The sequence below is a fragment of the Squalius cephalus genome, assembly GCF_949319135.1.
Source record: "Squalius cephalus genome assembly, chromosome: 3".
NCBI lineage: Eukaryota > Metazoa > Chordata > Actinopteri > Cypriniformes > Leuciscidae > Squalius > Squalius cephalus.
The window spans coordinates 48,974,969-48,988,000 of record NC_137124.1 but is presented as its reverse complement, the minus strand read 5'-3'; the positions used below and the strand labels follow the sequence as shown (position 1 = coordinate 48,988,000).

Genomic DNA, 13,032 nt, shown 5'->3' with positions numbered 1-13,032 from the left:
CACACACACACACACACTCAGATGATGTTCTGTTGTTCCTTGGTTCCTCCATATTAAAAAACAGTCAGGAAAAAAATTGCTGTGTTCAAGGCAGAGATAAAGAGTTTTTCATTCTATTACACAAAGGTGACTTTATTGTGTTTTATGGAAATTCGGACCATGAGTCCACGTATGTGGACATCATTTTTCTCTAAAAGTACATCATATCAAAAGATAAGCCCAAATAGCAAAGAGAAATAAAAAATGCATGTAAAAAAACAGCTTGGGCCTTAAGAGGTTAAAGTGTTGTTGTAATGTAATGAATGTATAGGCATATAGGGAAATAAATATAGGCTAATGTAAAATTAAACATCTATAAATATGTTCATAATGGTCTATAATGCTCTCTCTCTCTCTCTCAGATAATATAATATTATTATAATAATTATAATAATATAATATAATTGCATTCTTATGTATCATTTCAGGCAATCAAGACAAGATTTGCAGAGGTGCTGGAGAGCGAGTGTGCTGTCTTGGCTGCTGTGACTTTGCCCAAGTTCAAACTGTGTTGGCTGCGGACACAGGACAGAAAGGACAAGGCCAAGGCAAGTCTGCTGGAAGAGTGTCGGAAAATTGTCCAAGAAGACCAGCAAGAAGGTACCAACCCACCAACACGCCACCTCAGCACAGACTCTGCCATAGAGGATGAGTTATTTTCCTTTGAGGATGAGGATGACACCTCTGCTACTGCTGAAAGTCAAGTTGTAGACTATTTAAAATCAGGAGAACAAGGGATAGACTCTCTTAATGGTTTTGCACTGATAAAGAAAATTGCACTCCGTTATAATGCAGCCACTCCATCCAGTGCCCCAGTAGAGAGACTTTTTAGCCTGGGGAAGCTAGTCTTGACTCCACTGAGGAACAGGCTCTCTGACCAGAAGTTTGAGAAGCTTTTGGTTTTGAGATACAACCACTGGTTCAATGACAAGAATGGGTGGATGGATAGCTAGATATGGTAGCTTGGATGAATGGGGAGAATAGAATGATGGATGGATGGATGGATGCATGGATGGATGGATGGAGAGAATAGAATGATGGATGGGGAGAATAGAATGATGGATGGATGCATGGATGGATGGAGAGAATAGAATGGTGGATGGGGAGAATAGAATGATGGATGGATAGATGAATGGATAGAATAATGAATGCATGGATGTATAGATGAATGAATGAATGTTCAGGAGCTAAAGTTGGATACAGTATGTCTAAAGTTGTGTTGCATCTTTTTACATTTGCAGTTTTGCACTAAAAAGAGTGTATTTTTTTTGTTTTATACATTTTTGGTACATTGCTTAAAGAGCATAATTTAATTTAGATTTATTTGTTGGCTGGCTGCAGCCTCTTGAAGTAAGATTGTCAATGGCCAGAGTACGAGATTTATTTTTATGGAGATGTATTTTTTATTTTTTATGTATTACCTACCTGTTTATATCCTTCGTTTTGCTATACATTGCACTTTCCAGTTACATTGAAAGCACCTAATATTGTTACACTGTTCTACTTGAAGTACAGTATTTTTTCAGTAAATTTTTTTTTGTTTTATTTGCACTACAAAGAGTGTATATATTTGTTATTTCTTTTTGGTATATTGCTTGTTAATTTAATTTTGCCCAGTTGTGGCCTGTTGAGGGGCAATAAATATCAAAAGTTCCAAAACATCTATTGTGTTATTTGCATTGATCCACTATATAAACATAATATCTACATACATGGCATTTGATTGGAGGCTAGTCTCACTTTGTCCCACAGCAACATTTTTTTTTTTAGATGTGTGTACAATGTTTCATGTTTCTGTTAATAATGTATTGCATTAAGTGTCCATTTCATTATAATATTCAGATTTATCATAAATAATTGAACATGCACATGTATTTTAAGTTCCGTTAAAGCAGCACTCAGTAGCTTCGGGATTTCTTCGCTGTATTCTCGCTTTTTGCTCGCAGGTTTCTCTCTAGAGCTCCCCCCACAGCTTCGGAATAGATATTTGACAACACTGTTGTAAAAACTCGTTGGTGATTCTCAGACACCAGAGGCTATAGATCAACGACATCAAAGCAGATGGGACATTCTTTAAAACGTCTTCTTCATTCGGGTTCGGACAGCGTGAGGGAGCGCAATAATGACAGCATTTTAGCAGATTTCTTTTGGCCGTAAAGCAATTGTTTACATCGCGAGACCTGATATCACGCGAGACTTCCTGACGCGGCGGCCGGTGGCCCGCCGGCTCAAAGTTGCAAGTGCATATTTTCCGCTCACGGGCACCAGGGGGGTGCGAAACGACCACCATTCAACCCGAAATAAGTAATATAACCATTCCAATGACTCCGAAGCTGTTCAGTTAAGGTAAAAAAAGTTACTTAGTTCACCTTTAAAGAGGGGTAGAGGTGGGGTCACATTTGAGCATTTAAAATTTCATTTTACTTGAAAGTAACGCAATAGTTACTTTCTTAAGTAAATAATTTAGTTACTTTTTGGAAGAAGTAACTAGTAACCTTAACTAATTACTTTTTAAAAGTAACTTGCCCAACACTGCAAATAATGCAGTGTTTCAGTATGAGGACTTCAGATGCAAAAGCCTCTAAGTTCGTCTAAAGTTTTTGTTTAATATTAACATTTTTATCAGGCTCCTATGTATATGTTTCTACCCAAGTACCGGCATTTCTGAATGGGTTGAGGCTGGGATTTAGTGAGTTTGAAGTGAAAGTGTTTGATGAACGTATACTATGTGCGGAGGGCATTCACTCAATATTATTATCTAATTTTTGACAGAGGTGGCTTTTAGAGGCTTTTGCATCGGAGGTCTTCTTTGCTTTCTATGGTGAGAAACCTGTAGACCTGGTGAGAAACTATGGTTTCTTATATTTGCTTTCTATGGTGAGAAACCTGTATTTTATACCCCCCGACACTAACCCTACCCCTAAACCTGGACCATCACAGACAATGTTCTGCATTTTTAGATTTTTTTTTAAAACACTAAATTTAGTATGATTTATAAGCTGTTCTCCTCATGGGCACCAAAAAAAATCCCCATTAAGTCAAAGTTTACTATCCTTGTGGACACATACACACACACACACACACACACACGTCTGGTTCACTATCTTTGTGGGGACTCTCCATAGACTTAATGGTTTTTATACAGTACAAACTGTATATTCTGTCCCCTTACACTAACCCTACCCCTAAACCTACCCATCACAGAACACTTTCTGCATTTTAGTATGTTTATTAACCCATTCCCCTCATGGGGACCGCTGGCTGGTCCCCACAATGGAGGTGATCTCAGGTTTTACTATCCTTGTGGGGACATTTGGTTCCCACAATGTAATATAAATCAAACGCACACACACACACATTGGGTTTTCATGGGGACATAAACATAACATAAACATAACTTTTTATACTGCACAAACTATATATTATATCCCCTAACCCAACCCCCCATCACAGAAAACATTCAGCACTTTTACATTTTCAAAAACATAATTTAGTATGATTCAGCTGTTTTCCTCATGGGGACCAAAACATGTCCCCACAAGGTCAAGGATTTCAGACATTTTGTCCCCTTAATGTGGGTATACCTGAACTACACACAGGATTGTTTTATGATATTAGTGAGGACATTGACTTCCACAGATTTGATCAACTCTTACCCCTATACCAATCACAGAAATATGTGCAAAACACTAGATTTAAATAAAAAAAGTTTGGGCCGATTTATAAGCCTTTTAAACTAGGACCAGTAAAACCAGTCGGTTGTCATTATATTTCACTATATACTGTAAGTGAGGACATTTGGCCCCTTACAAGTATAGCCAAACACACACACACACAAATGAAGATTCTTAATCAGTGACAATTTCTTTCTGTCTCATCTTGTTGCATTTATGTTGGACAAAAACAAAGAAAACATTTTTTCCTTTTAATTTTATTTGAGAAAGATTTTCCAGTGAGCATCCTTTTTCTGCTCTAAAAAGTCAACAGAAATATCAAAATAGCTGTTACAAGGCTTTTCTATTGTTTAACAAACTGCAAAATGCTTCTTTAGCACACTCACATTCTCATTAGATGTTACATGGGCAGAAAAACAGGAGCAGTGATCCCCAAATACAATGTTTGTTTAGTTTTTTCTGAAGAATGAGTATATTGGTGCAGAGTAGTTAAACAAGACAAGACAAAATGTGTCTCAAGTCATCCAGACTGCAAGACAGAACAGCTCAGTTTGCAATGGCATGGATATGGAGAGACTGATGAGTTCTTAATGTCACAAAAATGCGCATATGACAGTGAAGTGATGCCTGAGATAGAGGTAAGAATTTATTCATCATCCTCATCCTCATCATCATCATCCTTGTCATCATCATCATTATCCTCATCCTCATCTTCACCATCATCCTCATCGTCATTTTCATCATCAGGGTTGATTTTGCCAGTCATCACGTCTTCGATCCAGGTGTCGAGCTCATCAGCGGTGGGCATGTCCTCTTCATCATCCATCTCTAGCCACACACTGTCAGCCTGAGAACCAGACAGACAAGATGAATCTGAGACAGTTACTGAGAAAGAGACAGACAGACCTTTTCCTTTCAAATCATAGTGCTTTAATGTCAAGTATGTCCCTCTTTGTAATGATGGGAAACAATACATAATTATTAATGATATCACAGTGTTTTGTCGATTAGTGATGTTTCTCTTGTAGCAAGGCAAAAATGGCACCAAAATTAATAAAATGTCCTCAAAATTGATTAGGTGGGGAAATGCCACTAGTATGAGTACTTTTTTTATAGTTAAATAAATATAACATAGTTAAGTAATTCCAAATGTGTTTTATACAACAGTTCAATAAAAAAAGTAAATATTAAGTGACATTTTAGACATAATATTGTCAGTATTGTCTGTTTTTGCTCTATTTCTCCAACTAATATACTTCCAAACAAAGCAAAAACATCCGTTTGAACATCCTTTATTTTTAACAGTCAGGATGCTTCCGTACAGGTGATTATTATTAGAGGAGAGGTTGGAAAGAGGTAGTTGCCTCTTTGGCGGCGCGGTCGAGGACTCTGCCCAACAGTTCTCGGCCTCCCAGAAGCAGACTGAGGCGATCAAACATGTTCTGACCCCACGGCCAGCTGTTGCCACCCAGCCTTCACCCGGGCCGTGCCGTGGAGGTAGTTGCAGGAAGGCGCCCCAGCCCGTACCAGCCCCGCAGCCTGCCGAACGCCAGGCGATGCGGCACTCCCGTTATGGGCAGCACAGAGATGGGTTGTGGTCCTTTCCAGGAAATGTGTGTGTTATTGATCGTTAAAGTGTGAAAGAGAACTGCCCAGCTAAACTGATTCTGGCGTGCTGTCTGTGCGCTCAATACTGGCGCGAGTCTTTCTGTGCGTTGTGTGTGAGTGTGTCCGTCAGGACATTCACAGACAGCACGATACCTGCTCATTATAACTTTCAGTGAGGTATTTTTAGTGTGTGCAAGCAACGTTCCTGGACGCGCTGCACGCATTGACACAGGCAGGCTCTCTGTGTCCTGCTCGGTCCTGCTCCTCCGTAGTGATGACGACGTGCGGTTAAAAAATCATAACAAACTAATTTGAAAGTGGGGGGGACATGTCCTCCCTGTCCCCATAGGATATTACGCCCGTGGTTGTATGTAAGTGACTTCCCATTGACTTCCGCGTCAATGTTTTGAAATCAATCGCGTTGATTCATGTGTTAATGTCAAACATTAAAATTCATAACGATCTTTTAATTTTTCTGTTTCACTTGCTGTAGTGGTGTATGTTCGGGAGTGAAGAAATCGCGCGCCGACATGCCTATGCGTTGTTCGGGACGGGAGTGAAGACCTATCTCGCGCCTAAATACAGATAGACTGGTTAGCCTAGCTAGCTTCTGCAGCAGTTCAAACACACACATTTGAGCACGTTTCCATCCGACAACCTTGTCCATGAGATAATAAACAACTGCTTGCATTAATGCAACCATTCTTGGCTTAGATTCACCAAGATACGGACAATATTTGCTTGGTACAGATAGCTTCAGGAGCTGCGTGAACTTTTAGCTAGCTAGCTAGCTAGACTATGACTTCATTATAGATGAGAGAAACACTATGAACAACCAAATTAAGACAGTTCTGAAAACCTGTTTAGATGACGAACTGCTCACAACATTTACCACAAAGCACAACGCATGATGATATACATGGCAGTCAAAACCATAGGCAGAGATTAAAGTTGACTCAGCCACTTACTCATTTTTCGCTGACACACCAGGGTCTTCGCCCGTACCCGGTACGTACATTTTGACAGCTAGTGAAGTGATATCAAAGAACCATAGCAAAGAACATAGTCTGAACGTACCAGAGAAATGGTACAGCCCAATGGGGAGTGAGGGTTTGAAAATCGTATTTCATTATATTATTTCCTGAATTGTTGGTATGTGATGGTAATACTGCATTTAAATACATACAAATACAATACAAATTTTGGATAGGCTAACATTATATTTTATTAAATTTTTTCAGTACCCCCCAAACTATTTTTTTCATCCCTTTTGGGAGAGTCCAAGTCTCATCTAGGGGGGTCGGGCCCCCCCAATACCCCTGTAATTCGAACCCTGCTCCTGGGTCATATGACGTCCGCAGCAGCAGCCCCGCTCGGACTGCTTCATATGAGACCGCTTCAACACTGGCTTTGCGATCGAGTCCCGAGATGGGCATGGCAACCAGGCATGCTCCGAGTACCAGTTACTCCTGCCTGCCATCAGACCTTCATCACGTGGTCGAACCTCTCCTTTCTACGGGCCAGACTACCCTTAGAACAAGTTTCCAGGCATGTTGTTGTCTCAACAGATGCCTCCACCACGGGCTGGGGTGCCATGTGCAAGTGACATACTGCAACTGGCTCCTGGACAGGACCCCAGCGCCTTTGGCATGTCAATTGCCTCGAGTTGCTGGCAGTACGCTTGGCTCTGCACCGACTCTGGGCATTGCTCAAGGACCAACACGTACTAGTCCGTTCAGACAACACGGCCACAGTAGTGTACACCAGCCAATAATGTGGTCTACATTACTGCCATATGTCGCAACTCACCTGCCATCTCCTCCTATGGAGTCAGAAGCATCTGAGGTCGCTTCGAGCTATTCACCTCCCGGGAAACCTGAACCACACAGCCGACGAGCTCTCACGGTTTCAGCCACTTCCGGGGGAATGGAGACTCCATCCCCAGTCGGTTCAGCTGATTTGGGAACAGTTCGGCGACGCACAGGTAGATCTTTTTGCCTCCCACGACTCTTCCCATTGCCGCCTGTTTTACTCCCTGATCGAGGGTACGCTCTGCACGGATGCACTGGCGCACAGCTGGCCACGGGACCTCCGCAAGTATGTGTTTCCCCCAGTGGGCCTTCTTGCACAGACACTGTGCAAGATCAGAGAGGACGAGAAGCAGGTCATTGTGGTTGTGCCTCTCTGGCCCACCAGGACCTGGTTCTCCAAACTTGTACTCCTCGTGACAGCCCCTCCCTGGCCAATTCCTCTGAGGAAGGACCTACTTTCTCAGAGACGGGGCACCCTCTGGCACCCTCGTACCGATCTATGGAACCTACATGTATGGCTTCTGGACGGGATGAGGCAGGTTTGAGTACCCTACCACCTCAGGTGGTGGCTACTATCACTTCCGCTAGGGCCTTGTCAATTCGACACGCCTATGCGTTGAAGTGGAACCGCTTCGTCAGCTGGTGCTCTTCTCACTGAGAAGACCCAAGAAAATGCCAGATCGGGTCTGTGCTCTCCTTCCTACAAGAAGGGTTGGAACGAAGGCTGTCTCCTTCCACCCACAAGGTTTACGTGGCTGCTATCTCAGCTCACCACGACCTCCTGGAGTTGAAAACAGTAGGTCAGCACAACCTGGTCATCAGGTTCCTGAGGGGAGCCAGGAGATGAAATCCTCCTTGCGCTCCCCTTGTACCCTCTTGGGACCGCGCAGTGGTCTTATCTGCCTTGCAGAGAGCTCTCTTTGAGCCTTTGCAATCAGTTGAGCTTAAGTTCCTGTCTATGAAGACAGTGCTCCTGGTTGCATTGGCTTCCATCAAGAGGGTAGGGGACCTGCAGGCATTTTCGGTTGACAAAGCGTGCCTAGAATTCGGTCAGGCTAATTCTCACGTGATACTGAGACCCCGGCCTGGATACGTGCCCAAGGTTCCCACCACTCCCTTTCGAGATCAGGTGGTGAACCTGCAAGCGCTGCCCTTGGAGGAGGCAGACCCAGCCTTGGCACTGCTCTGTCCAGTACGCGCCCTCCATGCTTACGTAGACAGAACGCAGTGTTTCAGGACCTTAGACCAGATATTTGTCTTTTATTGTGGGAAGCTGAAGGGAATGGCTCTCTCCAATCAAAGGTTGTCTCACTGGATAGTGGACGCCATTGCTTTGGCAAACCAGCAGCAAGGTCGACCATGTCCCCTTGGGGTTCGGGCACACTTCACTCGGAGTGTGGCCTCCTCTTGTGCTCTAGCACATGGTGCCTCGCTAACAGACATCTGCAGAGCTGCAGGCTGGGCGACACCTAACATATTCGCGAGATTCTACAATCTCCGAGTGGAACCAGTGTCCTCTCGTGTACTCGCTTCAAATTGCCTAGTAACTAGGATCTGCTCAGGTGTCTTCGCTTGCTCGCCATTCCACTCCTCGGACTGGATACGTGCGATATTATCCTCAGGTGAGTTTCTCCAGGAAGCCCTGAGTTCCTCCAGCACTGTTGACATCAACACCAGAGTTGTGCCTGAGGCAGCTTTCGCATTGGCTAGGTGCCTCCATGTGCATGGTTCCCCCCCCCCTTGGGCGACCCCCACATGTGTATTTCCACTGTAAGCCTCTCTGAGCATGTGTCTATCCCTTGGCAAGCCACCTTGCCACCCCTGGGATTGAAAGATTCCACCCTGCGGGCTGGATACCCCAGTGTTCTCCATATGCAGCCCGCTCGCAGGTCATATGTGTATTCTGTAAGTCCTACCTTCGAGCAGGCATTGTGTTACATATTTCCACTAATGCTTCCTAGTGTACCTTGGTATTCCTGTGTTAAGTAGGAGTCCTTCGTCTGTGCTAGTCTCACGACAGGGAGCTCAGACTTACACAGTGCACTGGAAGACAGCCGAGGTGGCGTGATTAGACTGGGAACCCCATTCGTCAGTCACTGACGTAACTCGGAGTGACTGAACGAAAGGGAACGTCTCGGTTACGTATGTAACCCTCATTCCCTGAGGAGGGAATGGAGACGTTACGTCTCCCTGTCACTTCTGCTGTACCGCTGGAACCGCAGGAGTTCAGTCTCAGCTCCTCAACAGGAAAACATAATGCAAGATTGCCAGCGTTCCTCTTTATACCCACGTGGTGGGGCGGAGCTGCGCTATGCAAGTTCCGCAGACCCATGGCATTTCCTTGTCATTGGCTCGTTTTGTAAGAACTCGAAGGTGATAGGCTTTCTAAGTGAAACCCCATTCGTCAGTCACTGACGTAATGTCTACGTTCCCTCCTAAGGAAATGAGGGTTACATACGTAACCGAGATGTTCTTCTATGACACTGCTGCAAAAACCCTCTTTTAGAACCTTTATTTCCAAAAACGTATAATCTAAATTGCACCTGAATGATCACCGGCATTAGAGACATTAAAGAAAATTATGTTCTCACATCCTCAACGTCCACCACACCGATCTGAGGGGACGAGAGGTCAATGCCGAAGGTCTTCTCCCAGTACGGCACCATCTGCAGGGATAGAGAGGAGTCAAAGGTCAAACCTCAGTTCATAAGATACAGTACAGTATACAATGGTCATATTTGTAAATGAGAGTTCACTCTTACTAAACTTTAAAAGGTTTTTTTTATGTTGAAATTACACTGCTCCATAAAAATTCCACAATATGAATACAACTTATTTGACTGGCTCTAAAAAAGGTTTTTAGAGCTGATGTGTGCTACATACAGTAGCTCACTCATTAAACTCATTCAGTGTTCACTTTTATCCTATAGAGGGCAGCAGAGTCAAACAAAGATCGGCAGAGTCATTTATAAGAGTTCATTACATCAGCATGAAATTTTAACAGCTGAACATATTATGTGTTGTATATTTTATATAATGTATTGTGTATGCCATTAAATTTATTTTAGGAATTATGAAAGTATGTATCCACTAAATCAACAATAGCACAGATGACAAATGTAAAAATGACATGAAAAATATAGCTTTGTTCAGATCCTACAGAAAAAAAGAAAAAAAAAAAATCAGCATTTTATTCAAGGTATCTTATGGATGTACTGTAAAAGGTACATCATTCAAAAACATGTTCTTGGAGTTATCAAAGGTATATTTAATGTTTCTGGATACAGCATTATAGTGGTTTTATACCAGTGGAAAGTCGTCGGGATCAATCCAGATGATGCTTAAATCTGGGTTCTCTGTGTTTTCTTGAGCCACTTCCTTCAGGATCTCCAGGAACTCATAACCGTCTAGGAAAAGTCAACATTCAATTATTTAGAGTCATGAAAAGTCAGTATATGAAATCCTTCAAAAGGCTTTTTATACTCAAATCAGTGTTTACCAGGGTCAGACTCCTCAGCAAAAGCAACAATGTGCTGTCCGTTAATATCATCTTCCTAAGGCCAACAGAAAACAGTAACGTTCATGATAATGATAATTACAGGTGTTAGAGAAAATAAATGATAAGACATCAACATTTTCTGAGCTATCACTGGATGCTGCCATAATGACTCTCCACTACCCTTTTCTAATTAAAAACCATTATAAAAACCAGAAACATTACAAACCAGAAACATTTAGATGTCAGTTTTCAAACTGGGGTGCATTTTGAGACCAAAAAAAAAAAAAATGTTTAGGACAGTCATGTACACGTACAAGTCATAACATGTAAACTTAAGATATTAAATAAAAAAAAAATAGTGTAACATAATAACTGTTACATTCACATTCATCAAATAAAAAATATTGTTCTTTAATAATATTATAAAATTAATAATATTACTGTTTTGGTCTTCTTCCTAAAGACTGATCAGAAACCATGAGCCTAACTGACATTATTTTACTCTATTGACATAACTCGTTTATAATGGTGAGAAAAAATGCATATAGTTTTGTACACACACACACAAAAAAAATATTTAGAAAAATGTAATTCTTCATAGTATCACACTTATTTTTTTCTCTCACATTAAATTGGTTTTACTGCTGCATGATTGTTGTTAGGACCATGTGGTCAAAACCTTTTACAATGTCACTCCCTAATATGATGTCAGTAAGATCAAAACATAATTTATGAGAAAGACTCATATTGCACATAAATGGCAAATAAGATCAAATAAACTATTTTGAATTCCCATATATACTTTGTTGAAATTAGTTTTGGATAATGGATTGACTTTGTCTTACCCAGATCTCATACATGCTGTGGGCCTCCAATTTTCTCAGAGTTGGTCTAAAATAAATACAAAAACAAGTAACAACAAGTAAGAAAAACTATTTTATTCAAGCATCCTTCTGAGAGGACTTTTGAGGAAAAGTGTGATTTTATTTTGTTTTTCTCAGAGTTCACCTGTCGTGTTCCTCAATGTAGCTAATGATGTCCTCCTCCATGTAGGGTTTGCCAGGGATGGTGACAGGTTTGCTCATGAAGGGCTCATAGAAATCCACTTCATTAATCTGCAGTTTTAATTTCTTAGCAATCTGGATACATTCAGAGATTACACACACCAGACACAATGAATGAATAAAGGGCTCATTAAAGTAACCCTATTATGCTTTTGGGATGTTACCTTTGTTTGTGAATGTAAAAGGTTTCAAAGATCAAAGTGCAGATAAATGGAGATATTGTCTCCCAAAAGAAAGAACCGATTCTGAATTGCCTGAAATGAGTCATCAGTAATTCCAATCATAAGCCCTGTCCCAATTGACACACTTTATGCACTTTCTTGTGGACTTACAAAGTGCAGACTCATGTAAGACCGTTTAGGGTGCCATTTGGGACAGTTCCGCTAGTTTGGTTCATGTTGTCGACATGTCGAGAAGATGCTTTCTGCGCTGCCAAAGCAAATCTACTTTGATGCACTTCCAAAGGATGAGAACTTGGGCTGGAATTGCTAATATAAATTTTACTCTGTATTTGAGCTGCATGATTAGTAGTTAAAATATTGCGATCTCGATTCAAACACCCACGCGATCTTATCCCTAAATGACAACAATTCGGCTATGTCTATTTAATCATTGACAAGTATGATTACAGCGAACATTCAAATCTGTGTTGGCGCTGCCGCTGACCTAGTGAGAGCAGTTGTTATGTAGGCTATAGACATGAAACAGCTTCCCAGTCTTCTCAAACACATTATATTTCTGTTACAATAAATCAAACGATCACAGAACTACTGGAATAAAAGCTTATAATTCGGATATAAACACTGATGTCTAAGGTAGCAATCTAAAAAGAGTAAATCTCGTTTTTTTAAACTAACTTGATGCTTCACCGTGCAGCTCTACTCTGCAAAAAAACTGCTGAGGAAGATCCGGAGCTGAAATTCAGATATGGGCATTTGGTTTCTGACTCACGCTGTAAGCGGTAGGAACTTTTAAAATAGCAAACTTTTAAAAAACGGACAATTTAAAGGTTTCTAGTCTGCTTTCAAGGGTTTATAGTTTCACATTTTATGTTTTCCGACTTAATCCTAATAATAATTTGAATGTGTGTTGTGTTGAAGCCGACAGTCTTGTGGGAAGCTCTGTGACACAGCAGCATTTATTTGAAATTTAAATCTTTTGTAACATTATACATTTCTTTACTGTCACTTTTGATCAATTTAAATTAAAAATTGTATATTTTAAATTTGAATTAATGAGATTTTTACTTGCTCTTTAAGCATACTTTAATTACTTGTCATTTAATAAATGGGGTGTGCAGATACAGGTATCAAAGTCACATGTCAGTTCCCCTTTGT

General features: G+C 41.3%; 1 protein-coding gene and 1 long non-coding RNA gene across 3 annotated transcripts in view; both read right to left on the bottom strand.

The window, feature by feature from the left end:
* LOC307155625 overlaps window positions 1–13,032 on the bottom strand; it is an 821,100-nt gene that overhangs the window by 542,686 nt on the left and 265,382 nt on the right. The gene's annotated exons all lie outside the window — the stretch shown is intronic.
* The window catches only part of casq1b (calsequestrin 1b), a 68,618-nt gene continuing 59,538 nt past the window's right edge, over window positions 3,953–13,032 (bottom strand). For both annotated transcript variants that reach the window (XM_079866404.1, XM_079866405.1), the window contains 6 exons: window positions 11,640–11,770; window positions 11,477–11,522; window positions 10,632–10,686; window positions 10,439–10,539; window positions 9,724–9,798; window positions 3,953–4,560 (listed from right to left, as the gene is read on the bottom strand). In XM_079866404.1, the coding sequence (XP_079722530.1) occupies window positions 4,360–4,560; window positions 9,724–9,798; window positions 10,439–10,539; window positions 10,632–10,686; window positions 11,477–11,522; window positions 11,640–11,770 (609 nt within the window). In that variant the 3' untranslated portion in view covers window positions 3,953–4,359. The remainder of the gene's footprint in view (window positions 4,561–9,723; window positions 9,799–10,438; window positions 10,540–10,631; window positions 10,687–11,476; window positions 11,523–11,639; window positions 11,771–13,032) is intronic.